The following is a 17,437-nucleotide window of genomic DNA, read 5'->3' as shown; positions in this document are numbered from 1 at the left end:
TCATCAGCAAGTCTTGGGGTCAATACTGAAAATTGAAGCCCAAAGGTCAAATGGAAGTCAAAGCCCAGGTCTACAAGTCAGAAGTCCACTGGGGAAGTTGGAGACCTGATCTGGACTTGGTGTGGGTGGGAGAGGAGAAAAGGGTCTCATTTTACTTCTCTGTAGTTATTTGTTGTGTTCCACTGAGCAGTGTGGGCATGCTATGTTGATATTTGCTGGTTACAAACTCAAAATACATTTCACTGAAACTAAATTTTTGATGTACATGTGATAAATTAATCTGAATCTTATACTGTATTATTCTGTTCCCAAGTGTGGCTCAAGCTCAGTTCCTGCACTCTATAGGTGCAAGAGAAATTGCATATGTATGGAGGAACACGTTGGTCAAATCTTCTGGCCGGCACTGATCTTGTTTGCGCAGGCAAAAGATGCTAACAACACTTCTGGAAAAAAAAACTTCCTTCAGTTAGAAAACCATGCGTCCAGTTTTGTTTTATCGTCTCGTATGTTTGCTCAATGCTTTTGACTAGCAAACTAGGCATGTCTAGCTAAAACCAGGAATGAACTGAACACTAACCATTTAAAAAATAAATCACTGTTTAAATAACCAAAATTATTTCTGCAGTATAACAAGTAGAGGAGGAATTTCCTTAGTCAGGGGGTATGAATCTATGCCACTTGTCAACACAGATGGCTGTGGAGGCCAAGTCATTGGGCATATTTAAGGTGGAGTTCGATATGTTCTTGATGGGTAAGGGGTTAAAGGTCACAGGGAGAGGGCCGGAGAATAGAGTTGAAGAAAAAAGCAGCTGTGATTGAATGGTGGCGTGGGCTTGAATGGCCTATTTTTTTCTATTATCTTATGGCTTCAATAATTATACCCTGTAATGTACACTATACCAATTCGAAAAAGAAATAGACATCAATAATACAGATAGTTTGTCTTTATTGCATGATTCACACTCTTCAAATTATTTTCCAGGCAGGAGGATACCATCATACTGGAAGACAAAAGAAACCAGGTATTAGTCAAATAGGGGACAAGGCAGTTGAACCAAGCATCTGAAAACGAATTGGTATGCATGCATCCTCAACATACAGTGGAAAATTTAGCAGGTCCGGCAGCATTTGTCAGTAAGTATTTCAGGTCTGAGATTCTTTCCAAAGATTCTGCCTAACCTGCTAAACATTTCCAGCAGCTTTGTTTTCATTTCAGTTTGCCAACAATGCTTTGTCAACATACCCACCCTTGCCTAAAGGCAACCTACTCTAAAAATCAAGGCACCAACCTTAATGTAGAGCAATGAATTCCAACCTTTTTAATGGATCCCAGGTTGGGACCACCCCCCCCACCCCCCCCAACATATAGAAGCCTCAAAGATTACCCAGGACAGATATTCTCCCGTGATACTTTAAAAGCTCCAAATGAAGTACAAATGACAACTTTGGAAACACAAATTCAATATACTTGATGCAAGATACAGAATGTCATATCTTTTATCCCTAACAAACCTCACTCTTTGAACGTCTAAAGCAAATCGCCTAAGAGTTGTAGTGGTAACCGCCGAGCAACACGTTAGGATAAAAGAGACAATAAGGCTGAGTAGTTACAAAGATATATTAATATTTTATAGCTGACCAGCAAAGCCTGATTCACAAGCAACTTATTTAAAAAGAAAGTCGCCACTTGTTAAACTGATAGGGGGCAAAGCCTGTTCATTTAGAATTGACACTCCACTCTCACAACCTCCTCAAATCTCTGAATTTTAACTAATTTAGTAATAGGGCACTACAGCAAAGAAACAGACCTCTCAACCCATCTATCCAATGACATTATTCTGCCTAGTCCCATCATGCCACATCTGGACCACACTCCTTTCATCCATGTACCTCCCCAAACTTCTCTTTAATACCGCAATTAAACCCACTGGCACATCGTTCCACACTCTCACATCCCTCTGAGAAGCTCCCCCATCTTCCCCTTAAATATTTCACCCTTAGCCCATTACGTAGGGATTGTTTTCTCTGGAGTGGTGGAGGCTGAGGAGAGATCTGATAGAAGATTATATGAATATGAGGCATAGATAGAACAGGATAGTATCTTTTCCCCAGGTTGAAATGTCTAGTATCAAAGGCATGCATTTAAGATGAGAGAGAGTAATTTCAAGAGTTGAGGAGGATGAGTTTTTATTAAACAGAGTGGTGGGTGTCAGGAATGCACTACCTGGGGTAGTGGTAGAGGCAGATACATTAGGGACTTTTAAGAGATGTTTAGACAGGCACATGAATGGGAGGGAAATGAAAGGATATGGATTTTTTGGTAGGAAGAAGTGACTAATTTAGTTGGTTCAGCACAACATTGTGGGCCCCAGGTCCTGCTCCTGTGCTGTACTTTTCTATCTCCTTCCACTTGTGTTTACCCATCTATACCCTTATCAAATGCCTACAAGTTATAAAACCTTCCATGCATCAAACCCTGAATTTTGTTTGAGGACCAACATCCACATCGGCAGAGGGGTCAGAAACCAGAATCTTCAGGAGCTTGCCTAATGTGTTTTTTTAAAAAGAAGGATGTAGAGAGGCTTCAGGGGAAATGCAAGTAACTTGGAACGGGCAAGGAAAAGCTGAGGTCATCCAAGTGGATAGAAAAAGAAAGTAGAAAGTACAATGTTTGAAAGGTGTTGGGCATTCGCAGGAGCTTGGATATTGTGCTGGTTGTTGGCGGAGATGATACACTTCACCGTACGCTTTGATGTACTTACATGATAACTAACACTGACAAATCTCAGTCACAGTAGATATCCAATGAATCTAAGCCCGTTTATAGAGCAAATGCACTGTTTCTTATCAACAACCCCCCACCCGAAACAGAAAAAGTTACCTATTTGGTAAGAAAGAGGTACGAGGAAATGCCATGCTGATAGACATCATGAATAAACTTATCCTCAAAGGATTGTGAATTAACTTACAAACTAGCACGAGGAAAAGGGAACAAGGCAGCCCCATTCAAAGAGCTGCTTACCTTCTGCTGAAACCACCTCATTGATTCTTCTTTGGTAATTTTATGCTTTGAACCAATGCGTCCTCTTTTGATCTTTTTATCTGAAATACTGTAGCCAGGTCGTCCCATGACCTAAAATGTGGAAAAAATAACGCAAATAAGACCTGTCAGCCTGAGGCCAGTTACACTCTACATTAGCAGTTGTCAGGAACCGTGACACTTTGGCCCAAACATTTCCCTGTAATATTCAGAGATGTGTTACATTTACTTGTCATCTCAACTCCCCTATCATGATTTAAGGTAATGGTGTGAGCAACACACAAAAACGCTGGGGGGGACTCAGCAAGTCTATGGAGAGGAATGAACTGATATTTCAGGTCAAGACTCTTCATCAAGGTTTGAGAGTGGGGTCAACTTTCAAACTGCCAGTGAAGGTGGATGCAGGTTTGGTTTAACACGTAGAAGGAATTTGGATATGTACATAAATGGGAGAGGTATGAAAGGCTACGGTCCAGGTACAGGATAGGACTAGGCAGAATAATAGTTTGGCATGGTCTAGATGTGCTGAAGGACCCGTTTCTCTGCTGTGGTGCTCTATGATTTGAGTGTTGTTGAATCCTATTCACTCGTTTGGTTCAGTTCAGCTTCAACAACACTTCAAGAATGTTGACTCCACCCGTACCATCACTGCTATACAGTAGCAGCAGTTTGCACTGTCTGCAGGATGTACTGCAGCAAATCAACAAGGCAGCTCCTTATAGAACAGCATTCAAACCTACGGCCTCTACCAGCTGGAAGGACGAAGGTCGCAAAAGCAGGGAGAACACCAGCATGTGGAAGCTCCCTTCCAGGCCGCACACCACCCCGACTTGGAAACCTATCGCCATTCCTTCACTGTCACTGGGCCAAACTCCAGACCCCACCCCCAAACAGCGTTGAGAATACACCCACACCAAAAGATCTGTAGTTCAAGAAGGCAGCTCACCACCACCTTGACAGCAACTAGGGACAGGCAATAAATGCCGACTCAGTCTGTGAAGCCTATATTACTTTAATTTTTTTTAAAAGTAAGAAATTAACATCACATTTGGCATTAAGAACCAAAATGTGTTATCTTTATGGAACTAGACTGATCAAAGGTCATCTTGATTCCTTGCTGCAAGCTTAAAGTACAAAGTTGTTGTAAATCTTCCATTCAGGAACAGGATCAGAATCAGATTTATAACCAATGTGAAATGTGTGGTTTCGCAGTAGCAGTATAGTGTGATACATAAAAAAACACTGCAAGCTTAAATATAAAAAATAGTACAAAAAGGGAACAAGGTAAGCTAGTACCATTCAGAAATCTGATGGCAGAGGGGAGGAAGCTGTTCCTCAAACACTGAGTGTCTACCTTCAGGATCCTGTAACTCGCCTCTGATGGAAGTAAGAGCATGTCCTGGATGGCAAGGGTACTTAACGATAGTGCAAGAGAGCAAAATAATGAGGTAGTGTTCATGGCCATTCAGAAATCTGATGGCAGAGGGGAAGAAGCTGTTCCCAAAACATTCCAGCAGGTGTCTTCAAACTTCTGTACCCCCTCCCTGATGGTAAGAAGAAGATGGCATGTCCTGGATAGTGAGGGTCCTTAATGATAGTGTAAAGAGTAAAATAGTGAGATAGTGTTCATGGACCAGGCAGAATTCTGATGAAGGGAAAGAAGCAGCTGCTAGAACACTGAGCGTAGGGCTTTAGGCTCCTGTACCCCCTTCTCAGACGGTAGCAATAAGAAGCCATACTCTGGATTGCAAGGGCCCTTCATGATAATGCAGAAACAGAGCAAAATCATGGGGTTATGTTCATGGGCTGTTCAGAACTCTAATGGCCAAAGTGAAGAAGCTGTTCCTAAAATGCTGAATGTGTCTTCAGGGTCCAGTATCTTTTCCCTGATTGTAGTAGTAAAAAACAGGACATGTCCTAGAATGTTAAGACGCTATTCGCACCATTAGTCTTCAGTGGGGCTACAAATTATTAAGTGCTCCCTCATACTGCATCTCCTCAGCACATTGTAAGACAGTGACCAGGGCACAGCATTCACTTACCACATAGAAGTCCAAACCATAAATTCCGATGCTGGGATCGTATTTGATGCCCAGATCAATGTGTTCTTGGATCCCAAAGCCAAAGTTCCCTGTGTTGCAGAAGTTACTCTTCCTCAATTCATACTCCCGCACCTACAAAACAAACAATGTAGATCCACGTGTTTGCATTGAATTGTCACTGATCATGGCACGCATATAATCAGTATACACTTAAGCTCAAAAGCCAGGCCTGTGAGCACTTTTGGCACAAAATTATGTGGGATATAGATAGGATGAACTTTTGCAGGCTCCACATTCCCCCCCCCCCCCCCCCCCCAAAATCAGGGTTAGGCGAGAGTAAAACTAAAGTTCATAGGTTTAGGCTGAAAGGTGAAACATTTAAGGAAATTCTAAGGGGAGCTTCTTCACCGAAGAGGGTGGTGCTCTCAATATTACATCTTTTTCATGATTTGGCTTCTGTCACACATTGCTTTTTTGTCAGGCTTCATGTATAGTTTTTCATAAATTCCGTTGTATACTTTTTATTTTCCTCTAAATGCCGGCAAGAAAATGTTATATGGTAACACATGTGTACTTTGGTAATAAACTTACTTTGACCTTAGAGTGTGGAATGAGCAGCCAGTGGGTTCAACTGTAACACTTAAGAGAAGGCACATGGATGGAGGGGTTTGAAGGGCTATGTTCTGGGTGCTCTCTGATGGGGCTGGGCAGACCAGATAAGGATGGACTGCCTGAGCCGAAAGTCCTACTCCTACGCTGTGGTTCACCAGCCTATGCTAACAGATCAATGAACTACCACTGTGCTATTCCAATATCCCACTTTTTCTCCCCCAAGATCAAAAACATAAACCAGTCTTGAATACACTTGGCGACTGTACTTATTCAGCAGCGAATTCCATAGATTACCACCCTTTGGGGCAAAACACTAGCTCACCATCTCAAAGCAATTAAAATTACCTATCTCTAATGTACTCACAACAGTAAAATTAAGAAGTGAAAGAATAATTATGTACTAAATGTATACCACCAGGTTCACAGTTACATCACTTCTACCATTTCATTCTTGAACCAACTAGCAAAACCCTAATCATAGTGTAGCAACACTTTGATCACTTTGCAGTAAATGGACTTAATTTATGGTCTTTACCTCATGTTATTGATTTAAAGATACAGCATGGTCACCTAGCAACTCATCCATTTAGTTCCACAGGACAATTTACAATGCCCAATTAACCTACATCGTTGCAGCAAGTCAGGAAACTGGAGCAGCTGGAGGAAACAGATTTGGTCACACGGAGGATGTACAAACTCCTTATGGATGGCGCTGGAAATGAACTGTAAAAATATCACACTAACCCTAATGCTACCGTGGTGCCCTTGTGTCCTTTCTTGTGAAAATTGTTTACAAAGTGTATTTCTTGTAAATGCTGCCTGTCTGATGCTTGTGCCTGTGATACTGCTGCAAGCAAGATTTTCACTGACCTGTGCATACATGGACTTGTGCATTTGACAATAAAATCAACTTTTGTTTTCAGGGCTGACCCAGATTAGGACTACCTGGCTTAATTCACAGAGAGCACTGCAATACGAAACACAAAATACTCTGCAGATGCTGGGGTCAAAGCAACACTCACAACACGCTGGAGAAACTCAGCAGGTCGGGCAGCATCTGTGGAACTTCTCTTTTGGCTCTTCCCACTTTCTTCAGACCAAAGGTGTAGCTACAGGCACTCGCATAGGCCCCAGCTATGCCTGCCTCTTCGTTGGTTATGTGGAACAGTCTGTGCTCCAAACCTATTCGGGTACTGCTCCCCAACTTTTCCTTCGCTACATTGGTGCTGCTTCCTGCACCCATGCTGAGCTTGTCAATCTCATCGACTTTACTTCAAACTTCCACCCAGCCCTCAAATTCACTTGGTCTATCTTGGACACTTCTCTCCCCTTTCTCGATCTCTCGGTCTCCATCTCTGGAGACAGACTGTCCACTGACATCTTCTACAAGCCCACTGACTCTCATAACTACCTCGACTATACCTATTCCCACCCCGCCACATGCAAAAATGCCATTCCCTATTCCCAGTTCCTCCGTCTCTGCCGCATCTGCTCCCAGGATGAGGCTTCCCGCTCCAGGACATCTCAAATGTCCTCTTTCTTTAAGGATCGTGGTTTTCCTTTTGCCATCATCCATGATGCCCTCACCCGCATCTCCTCCATTTCCTGCACTTCGGCCCTCACCCCATCCTCCCACCACCACAACAGGGACAGAGTTCCCCTTGTCCTCACCTACCACCCCACCAGCCTCCGGATCCAACACAATATCCTCCGCAACTTCCGCCACCTTCAACAGGACCCCACCGCAAAGCACATCTTTCCCTCTCCACCCCTCTCCGCAGGGATCAGTCCCTCCGCGAGTCCCTGGTCCACACGTCCCTCCCCACAGCTCTCCCACCTGGCACTTATCCCTGTAAGCGCAAGTGCTACACCTGTCCCTACACCTCCTCTCTTGCCACCATTCAGGGCCCCAAACAGTCCTTCCAAGTGAGGCAACACTTCACTTGGGAGTCTGTTGGGGTCATCTATTGTGAAGCAGAGTTGAAGTGGGTGGCAACCAGGAGATCCTGTCTGTTGTGGCGGATGGAGCGGAAGTGCTCGACAAAGCAGTCCCCCAATCCGCAGAGGAGCTCCCGGTGCAGCCTCCTCTATATCGGTGAAACCCGACACAGATTGGGGGAACCGCTTCATCGAGCACCTCCACTCCATCCGCCACAACAGACAGGATCTCCCGGTTGCCACCCACTTCAACTCTGCTTCACATTCCCATTCGGATATGTCCATACATGGCCTCCTCTACTGCCATGATGAGGTTAAACTCAGGTCGGAGAAGCAACACCTCATCTACCATCTAAGTAGTCTCCAGCCCCTTGGTATGAACACTGAATTCTCCAGCTTCCGGTATTTCCCTCCCCCCCCATCCCTATTTCACTCTCCCCCAGCTGCCTATCACCTCCCTCATGGTTCCGCCTCCTTCTACTACCCACTGTGTTTTCCCCTATTCCTTCTTCACCTTTCCTGCCTGTCACCTCCCTGCTTCCCCTCCCCCACCCCTTTATCTTTCCCCTTACTGGTTTTTCAACTGGAACCTACCAGCCTTCTCCTTCCCATCCTCCCCCCCCACCTCTGCCCCTTCCCTCTTCAGTCCTAATGAAGGGTTCCAGCCCGAAACGTTGACTGATCGTTTCCACGGATGCTGCCTGACCTGCTGAGTTCCTCCAGCGTGCTGTGAGTACTGCAATACAAATACAGGCCCTTCAGACCAATGCTGATCATGGTGCCCACCCAACTAGTTCCAATTCCCCGAGTTCAAACCAACCTCTGCAGGACAAAGTAGCACCACAGATTCCTTTCAAATCTGTCCCCTCTCACACTAAACATATGCCTCTCATTTATTTTTATTTGGAGATACAGCATGGTATCAGACTCTTTTGGTCCAACCACCACTCCACCAACTAACTACTAAGCTGCATGTCTTTGGAACTTGAGCGGAAACAGGAGCACCCGTAGCAAACTCACGCGGTCACAAGAACAAGACAGTGGCAGGGTTGAACCTTGGTTGCCAGTACTTATAGAAATATTTAAAATTCTGAGACAAATAGATAAAATGGATGGTAGCAGTAATTTTGTCAGAGCAGGAGAGTCCAAAATTAAGGGGCCATATTCCATAAATATTAGGCTTTTAATACAATTTGGCAATACATTATTTAATCATTTTTTTCACTTTGATAGCTGAACAATCACAGGTCACAATATAAAAGGCACATTCAAAGGTTCAATTTAATGTCAGAGAAATGCATAATACATATCCTGAAATGCTTTTTCTTCGCAAACAACCACAAAAACAGAGAAGTGCCCCAAAGAATGAACGACAGTTAAATGTGAGAACCCCCAAAGTCCCCCCCAGCTCCCCCTTACCATGCGCAAGCAGCAACCCCCCTCCCCCCACCGGCAAAAAAAGCAAGCATTGGCACTGCCACCGAGCACTGAAGCGTGAGCAAAGCAATAGCAAAGACAGACTAGCAGTTACCCCAAAGACTTTGTGTTTCATCTGGCATTCGGCATACCACAGGGTGTCTCTCTCCCTAAGGGAGAGGGAGGCGCCTCCATTTCCCCATCGAGCAGGGAGACATAACAAACAACTTGCTGGTTTACAATGTTAAAAGTCCATTACATCACTTTTCTCAAGCTCTGTACCTGAAGATCGCAAAGATTCCGGGTCTTCGGGCACACAGCAGTACTTAGTTTATTAAACAAAACCGTTTATTTCACAGCACAAGATAATCTGCAGATGCTGGAAATCCAGAGCAGCACACAAAATGCTGGAGGAACTCAGCAGTTCAGCGTCTATGGAGAGCAAAAAACAAGTTTTGGGCCCATGGTCAACCCCGATGAATGTTTATGGGCAGAAATGTCGACAGGTTGCTGACTGATCTGCTTAGTTTCTCCAGTGTTTTTGTGTGTTGTACATTGCAGTTAACAGAGGAAACTCAACTTGTCACAGACCTGCAGAGCTTGGTGTCTCACACCATGGTGGTAGGATAAAAAGGACTGTATTAAAATAAGACAGAACTGGGCGCCACACGACTGAATGAACAGCAAGTTGAGTGTAGACCTGATCACTACTCTGGTCAATTTTAACTCAAACTGGGTTCTGAGTACAGATGTCTCACCTTCAGACCCTTCTCTAAAATTTCTTCAGCTTTGGCCCCGCGAATTGTGCAGTGAACAGCAATCTTCTCGTTTCTTCGAATGCCGAAGGACCGCACTGTGTAGCGAGCTGTTGGAGAAGGTAAGGTTGGTTATTTGTTGCTGCTTTCAACACAAATCAATTTCAATAATTAAAACATTAGATTTCAGCACTAGACTCCACGAAGCATGAAAAACAAAAAATTCCCTCATGGAAAATAACTGAGTGTCCAGTGAGAATCGCTTCATTTTAACTTTGATACATTTATTAAAGCAGGGAGTTCCAACACTGCATTTCCAGGATTATTCACAGCCCACAAATAAACTGCTCAGCTTTCCATCCACAGCCTTGCCTGTCACTGTAGTGAGGGGTTCTGCAGTTATTTGGCCATTAAGACGTAGCAGCAGAATTAGTTCATTTTGCCCATCGTGTCTTCCCCACCATTCCATCATGGCTGATTTATTATCCCTCTCAACCCCATTCTCCTGCCTTCTCCCCCCATTACCTTTGACGCCCTGACTAATCAATAACCTACCAATCTCCACTTTAAAAATACCCATCGTCTTGACCTGCCTGCAGTCGCTTGTGGCAATGAATTTCAGATTCCCCCCATCTGGTTAAAGAAATTGCTTTTCATCTCCGTTCTAAAGGGACTTCCTTGCATTGTGAGGCCATGCCCTCTGGTCCTAGTCACCCATGAAAGGAAACATCTCCACTTCCATACTATCTAGGCCTTTCAAAACTCAATAGATTTCAATGCAATTTTCCCTTAAGTTTTCTAAACTCCAGTGAGTACAGGCACAGAGACATCAATGTTAACCCTATCATTCCCAGGAACAATGCCCTTTCCGGCTGTGATTTGCAAAACCTCAAATACCAGGAAACTCCTTCACTTTTCTCCTTTATTCTTTACCCAAATTAATTTTGGCCCAAAATATAAATCCCAACCATTTGGACAGTCGGTGCCCCACTTTACTCCTGACTCAGCTTTTTTTCTCCAGTCCTCAAAGACCTCAGCCCAAAATGTCGACTGTACTCTTTTCCATAGATGCTGCCTGGCCTGCTGAGTTCCTCCAGCATTTTGCATGCGTTGCTTAACCTACTAACATGCATGTCTTTGGGATGTGGGAGGAAACCTACACGGTCAAAGGGAGAACTTATAAACTCCTCAGAGGCCGGAAGGATTTGGCATGTTTTTGTATGTGGGAAGTCATGACCAACCTTTTTAGTTTTCTTATGAAGAAGTAACCAAAAAGGCCATGAGGGCAGAGCAGTAGGTGCTGTTTACTTTAGACTTTAGGAAGGCTTTTGACAAATTCTCCCGTGACTGGTTGGTCTGGAAGGTTAGACCTCATGGCATCAAGGGGGAACTACCTAGGTGGATTCAAAATTGGCTTGGATGTAGGAAGCCGAATGTGGTGGCTGAAGGCTGTTTCCTGACTATGGGTATGCCGCAGGGATCAGCGTTGGGGCCCTTGTTATTTATGTAAATGACTATGATGCAAATGCACCTGACTTAATCAGGAAATTTGTAGGTTTACCAGGACGCTGCCTGGATTAGAGCACATGTGGTTTTCTCTGAAGCAGTGCTGGCTGGAGAGAGATCTGATAGCAGTTTATTATATGATGAGAGGCATAGACAGACAGACAATCTTTTTTACAAGGGGCGAAATCTCTAATACCTGAGGGTATGCATTTAGGTGAGAGGGGTAATTTCAAAAACGGTGTGAGGAAGTTTTTTTTTAAACAGAATGGTGGGTGCCGGGATGGTGGTGGTAAAGGCAGAAACATTAAAGAAACATTAGAGACGTTTAGATAGACAAATGAATGTGAGGATATGGACTTGTGGAGGCAGAAGAGATTAGTCAGCCTTTAGATTATTAATTTAATTGGTTCGGCACAACATTGTGGGCCAAAGAATCTGTTCTTGCACTATGATGGATAAGCTGAAGCGCCTGTATTGTACAAGAGTGATCTATGTTGCTTCTGTATTTATTTATTTATTGCCAACACAAAATAATCTGCAGATGCTGGGGTCAAAGCAACACTCACAACATGCTGGAGGAAATCAGCAGGTCGGGCAGCATCTGTGGAAACAATGCTTCTCCCAGTAGCCACCCACTGCAACTCTGCTTCCCACTCTCATTCGGATATGTCCATACATGGCCTCCTCTACTGCCATGATGAGGCTAAACTCAGGTTGGAGGAGCAACACCTCATATACCGTCTAGGTAGTCTCCAGCCCCTTGGTATGAACATAGAATTCTCCAACTTCTGGTAATTCCCTCCCCCTATCCCTATTTCACTCTGCCCCCTCCCCCAGCTGCCTATCACCTTCCTCGTGGTTCCGCCTCCTTCTACTACCCATTGTGTTTTCCCCTATTCCTTCTTCACCTTTCCTGCCTATCACCTCCCTGCTTCCCCTCCCCCACCCCTTTATCTTTCCCCTTACTGGTTTTTCACCTGGAACCTACCAGCCTTCTCCTTCCCACCCTCCCCCCACCTTCTTTATAGGGCCTCTGCCCCTTCCCTCTCAGTCCTGACGAAGGGTTCCAGCCCGAAACGTTGACTGATCGTTTCCACAGATGCTGCCCGACCTGTCTTTATTTATTATCATCTTTCTGCAATTTAGATGGAATCTTCAATCCAGACAAAATAATCCATCAGTCTGCTGGTCACATTCATCCACACTACTTTAATTCAAATATTTCATTATATAAAATTGTCCCATATTTCATTGAGTTAAAAATCATGCACCGACTGTGACACTAAGTCAATTGTCACAGTACATATGCCAGCATATACTACCTTGAAATTCATTTTCAGGAAAATAAAGAAATAATGGAATTCATGAAAGTTATACTAACAACCAAATGTGTAAAAGATAAACTGCAAATAACAAAGAAATACTGAGAACATGCGTTGTAGATTCATTTAAAGCGAACCCGTAGGTAGTGGAAGCAATCTCACCCCTTGTATTAAACCAACCTAACGAACAATCCCAGTCCAGAGTAATCAGTTATTGCTATTAAGCAGTTTCATCACATTTGTTATGAAGACCATCGTGAGTAAAAACATCATTTTAACTCTGGACAGGAAACAATGTTGAGGATTCCATATCAGTTCAGAGTTGAACAGAAAGACTTGACAAATCCTGCTTGCAGAAGTATTATTCAACTATTGTACAAACATATTTTATAACAAGAAGAGCCCTGACCGTACTTCAGTTTGCCAAATTAGTTCAGTTTTTGTGAAATGAAATAATATGATTGTACTTCACTTGTCACATCTTCTATACTTCCAGAAGATATCTCTGCAACTTGAACCTGAATGCCGTTAACCTTGCCACGGACAGCCCCAAGCCGGGCCGCAAAAGGAAGAGGATTGGACACGGGGTTAGCAAGCCTATCCCGTAAAAAACCAGAGCAAGAGAAACACCACCAGAAGCTCCAAAAGCCTCACTCCTGGGAGACAAAGGCCCCTTGCCAACAGAACCAAAACACCTCTGGCCCAGCAGAGGACTCTGGCGGCATTAAACCTGATGGCCTTATTAAAACTCACTGCCTTATTTTGTTCAAGGGCATCCAATCCCGATGAGAGAAGGTATGCAGCCAGAAACACTGACCTTTTGAAAACACTGGGGTCTGGCCAGTGAGTTGCTCCAGCACTTTAGCAGCTCTGGTTAGCCTGTCACCACTTTCACCCACGCAGATGTTCAGACAGAGTTTCCTAATGCGGAGTTCACGCATAGGGTTTTCCTTCTTTTCCATCTAAAAAAACAAAATTAAAAATTTCACACATAAAGTACATAACATGAAGTTCTTTTTATTTCAGGTTCCTCACAGAGTAAAGACATACAAACCAGTATTAAAGAAATAGACATCGATGTCTCTTACAACAAGCACACCTAGTAGACCATTCTTGATCTAGATGTTCCAAAAATGAGTTGTATGCAAAACTGTATAGTGAAGGAGTTTTCCAGGACTACCCTAGGTTCATAATATGGGCGTGTAAAAAAAACAACCTGTGATTTACAAATGAAACCAAGATGAACTGTAATTTCATTCGTGTCTGAAAATGACATTAAAAAAACAAATAAGTACACACTGAACCTGGGGAAAGAGTACCTTACTAATGGACATCTCTACATGGAGACAAGCTCCCTATTATTACATTCAAAAGTATGTTCATGTTCATTCCTATGAATGGCAGAGCTAGTTTCTTTTCCCTCTCCTTTTCATTCCTATGTGCTTTTGCAACACTGTGGAGGTATGGTATTGTGATTTTGATATAATTTAAGACTTAGTGTGTCTGAACTGGAACCTCTTCATTACCCAGAGATTATTTCCACCTGGTGATTGAAGTTGAACAGGACATAACCACCATCCTTACTTGAACTGTGATGGGACCACCTAAATTCACATAGCTCATGGGAACAGAAAAGTTGTCTTAAAGTACATTTCCTTAGTGCTACATTGGAGGTTTACCCATGTAAAGGTAGCAAATTTCAGCACAAGGAGTGGAAAATGAGTAAAACAGATTACCTGATTTTATACTCCTTGAAACAAATCAGCCTGAAATCCACCAGATTACAACTACCAAGTAAACCACAGGAGATGGGAGGATGAAATCCCACATGGTCATTGGCCAGAAGTGACCACATTGTCCTCAGCTAACACTTGCACTTCCCATGTTCCCACAAGGAAGACTGCCAGTAATTGGGACCAGAAATGCTGTCGTGTGGACTGAACTAAACCCTCCAGTCACATTATTGATACAGTGCGAAAATTGGCCCCTCAGCCCCGTGCCTCTACATTTTCTAGCCATGGACCCAGCCAAATGTCTTTTAAAATATTTTAAATGTGCCCACCTTTACCACTTCCTCTGGCAGCTTATTCCAGACCCCCACCATGCACTGTGCTGTCCCCCAAGCCTACTTTACAACTTTGCTCTAATCTTAAAACAACAACTTCTAAGACCATAAGACAGGAGCAGAATTAGGCCACTTGGCCCATCATGTTTGTTTCAACAGTCAATCATGGCTAAGTTTTATTAACTCCTGTCTTCTCCCTGTAACTTAATCCCTTTACCAATCAAAACAAGACTGCAGATGCTGGAAATCTACAGTGATACACACAATCATTTCCTTCCACTAATGCTGCCTAATCCACTGAGTTGCTGTATCATTTTATCCAATTAATCTCTGCCTTAAATACAAGTGACTTGGCCTTCACAACCATCTGTGCCAATGCATTCCACAGATTCACCATCGCAGGCCAAAGAAATCCCTTCTAATCTCAGTTTTAAAGCATGCCTCTTTATTCTGAGATTGTGCTCTTGGATATTAGACTCTCCTACTAACAGGAATATTTTCTGCAATTCCAGTCTATTTTAGCCTGTCAATATCTGGTAGATTTCAATCCCGGCCCCCCCATCCTTCAGAAAGGATGGAGTTAGAAATCCTCCAGGGATACAGACTGAGCATTCACTGTATCTACACGCATAAGGATTTTACAAACCTTTTATAATCTCACCCCTCAGCCTCCTGCTCTCCAGAGGCATCTCTCAGTCTGGCCAGCCTCACTAGCCCCTTTAATGGACCATCTCCTCAGTTTAACAGCACTGAAACGGATTGCCACCCACTTTTAGGGGAGAGTAAGGTATAAGGGCCTGAGATTGAAAGTGCTAAACTACGTAGAAGGTTTTTGCTTGCTCCTCGTTGTCACCTTTCCTGCTCCAGAGAACGCCGAAACACTGAGTGCCCCATCTCCACCCTCCGGCCTCCTGGTCCTGTTCATCCGTCCCTTCTCGGGACGAGAACTGGACTTCAGACCGCAAAATCCACAGATAAGCCGCCAACAACACAACCAGCCGCACTCCTAACCCTCGGCGCAGCTTCCCGCACCAGTTCCCAGCCGCCGTAGCAGCGGATGGCACCAGATTACAGTAGGATCCCCGCCGCCACTATAATACACACCGCCATTGCTGCAGGAACTCAGCCACCAAAAGGACGAACGGGCTGCCGGGAACTGGCCTCAGCCGCCAATCGTAGCCTCGTCCCCGAGCCACGCGAACCAGTCACGTTTCCTGGCTCAGCCACCAATCGTACTTCTAGTTGAAAGATAGCTAACCAATCCTCAGCAGGTTTCCGTCTCACAGCCACCAATCACAGACTAGTTTACAAGTCCCACTAACTAATCCCCGTCAGTTGGAAAAGCAAGAGCGGCTAATTTGCTGGTTTCTTTGGCAGACACTGTATCAATTAAGGGAGTTGGGGATGCAGGAATTCACATTAAAAGGGTTGCTGGGCATGGGTGATAGAGCACGTCCGGGTATTTTTAGCGTTTTTAAGGGGTACAGGGTTTTTTTTTATAGAATATGACGAATAAACAGGAATAGGATACTAGGATGGTCAAAGATGGGAGGGTGAAGTGTAGGTTTGTGTGTGTGTGAATGGGTGAAGGGATTTAGAATGTATGTCTAGTGCACATTCTGGAGCAGAGGGTGGCGGTAATGCACCATTAAGCTAGATGCCAACCGCCGTAAAACAAGGTACAGACAGACAGACAGACAGACACTGTATCCCAAACCGGCTGCTCAGTTCTTTAGTTCCAACCTGGTTTCACTGGCCTCATCCACCAATCAGGTCCAGCTGTTCATGTCTCAGCCACCAATCCCAGTCCAGCTCCCCAGCTCCGGTAACTCAAAAACACAAGAGAGTTTGCAGATCAACACGTGTGGCGGTAATGCACCATTAAGCTGGATGCCAACTGCCGTAAAACAAGATACAGACAGACAGATCAACACGTACAACACACATGAGACTCTCCTCTTCGCCTCTGAGCCTCTGCATCTGGCACATCATTCTCCACAGCTTCTGCCATCTTCAATGACCTGGATGAGGAAGTGGGGGGATGGGTCAGTAAATTTGCTGATGACATAAAAGTTGGAGGTGTTCTGGATAGTGTGGAGGGTGGGATGTTGATAGGATGCAAAACTGGGCTGAGAAGTGGCAGATGGAGTTCAACCCAGATAAGTGTGAGGTAGTTCATTTTGGTAGGTCAAATATGATGGCAGAATATAGCATTAATGGCAAGACTCTTGGACATGTGGAGGATCAGAGGGATCTTGAGGTCCGAGTCCATAGGACACTCAAAGCTGCTGCGCAGGTTGACTCTGTGATTAAGGAGGCATAAGGAGCATTGGTCTTCATCAATCATGGGCTTGAGTTTAAGAGCCGAGAGGTAATGTTGCAGCTATATAGGACCCTGGTCGGACCCCACTTGGAGTACTGTGCTCAGTTCTGGTCACCTCACTACAGGAAGGACATGGAAAACATAGAAAGGGTGCAGAGGAGATTTACAAGGATGTTGCCTGGATTGGGGAGCATGCCTTATGAGAATAGGTTGAGTGAACTTGGCCTTTTCTCCGTGGAGCGACGGAGGATGAGAGGTGACCTGATAGATGTGTACAAGATAATGAGAGGCATTGATCGTGTGGATAGTCAGAGGCTTTTCCCCAGGGCTGAAATGGCTAACACAAGAGGGCACAGTTTTAAGGTGCTTGCAAGTAGGTACAGAGGAGATGTCAGGGATAAGTTTTTTATGCAGAGAG

General features: G+C 44.3%; 1 protein-coding gene and 1 non-coding gene across 2 annotated transcripts; both read right to left on the bottom strand.

Moving 5' to 3' along the window:
* Nucleotides 1-929: 929 nt before the first annotated feature.
* Nucleotides 930-15,891, bottom strand: LOC140193926 (large ribosomal subunit protein uL5-like). The gene is made up of 6 exons (XM_072251102.1): nucleotides 15,801-15,891; nucleotides 13,449-13,593; nucleotides 9,807-9,913; nucleotides 5,083-5,214; nucleotides 3,023-3,133; nucleotides 930-1,001 (listed from the first exon to the last, which is right to left on the bottom strand). The coding sequence occupies exons 1-6, from the start codon at nucleotides 15,804-15,806 to the stop codon at nucleotides 972-974; spliced, it is 531 nt and encodes a 176-aa protein (XP_072107203.1). The 5' UTR covers nucleotides 15,807-15,891; the 3' UTR covers nucleotides 930-971.
* Nucleotides 12,830-12,909, bottom strand: LOC140194333 (small nucleolar RNA SNORD35). Its single transcript, XR_011885181.1, has one exon. It is a non-coding gene; the product is annotated as a small nucleolar RNA SNORD35 (small nucleolar RNA).
* Nucleotides 15,892-17,437: the final 1,546 nt, after the last annotated feature.

This window comes from Mobula birostris, chromosome 2 (assembly GCF_030028105.1).
Source record: "Mobula birostris isolate sMobBir1 chromosome 2, sMobBir1.hap1, whole genome shotgun sequence".
Lineage (NCBI taxonomy): Eukaryota > Metazoa > Chordata > Chondrichthyes > Myliobatiformes > Myliobatidae > Mobula > Mobula birostris.
This window is presented reverse-complemented; position numbering and strand designations above follow the sequence as displayed.

Excerpts from the sequence above, each read along its gene's own strand:
- LOC140193926 (XM_072251102.1), bottom strand. Across the intron at positions 3,134-5,082 it reads ATGGTTTGGACTTCTATGTG|GTCATGGGACGACCTGGCTA; the intron begins GTAAGTGAATGC and ends TCCACATTTTAG. Across the intron at positions 1,002-3,022 it reads TGAGGTGGTTTCAGCAGAAG|TATGATGGTATCCTCCTGCC; the intron begins GTAAGCAGCTCT and ends TTTGTCTTCCAG.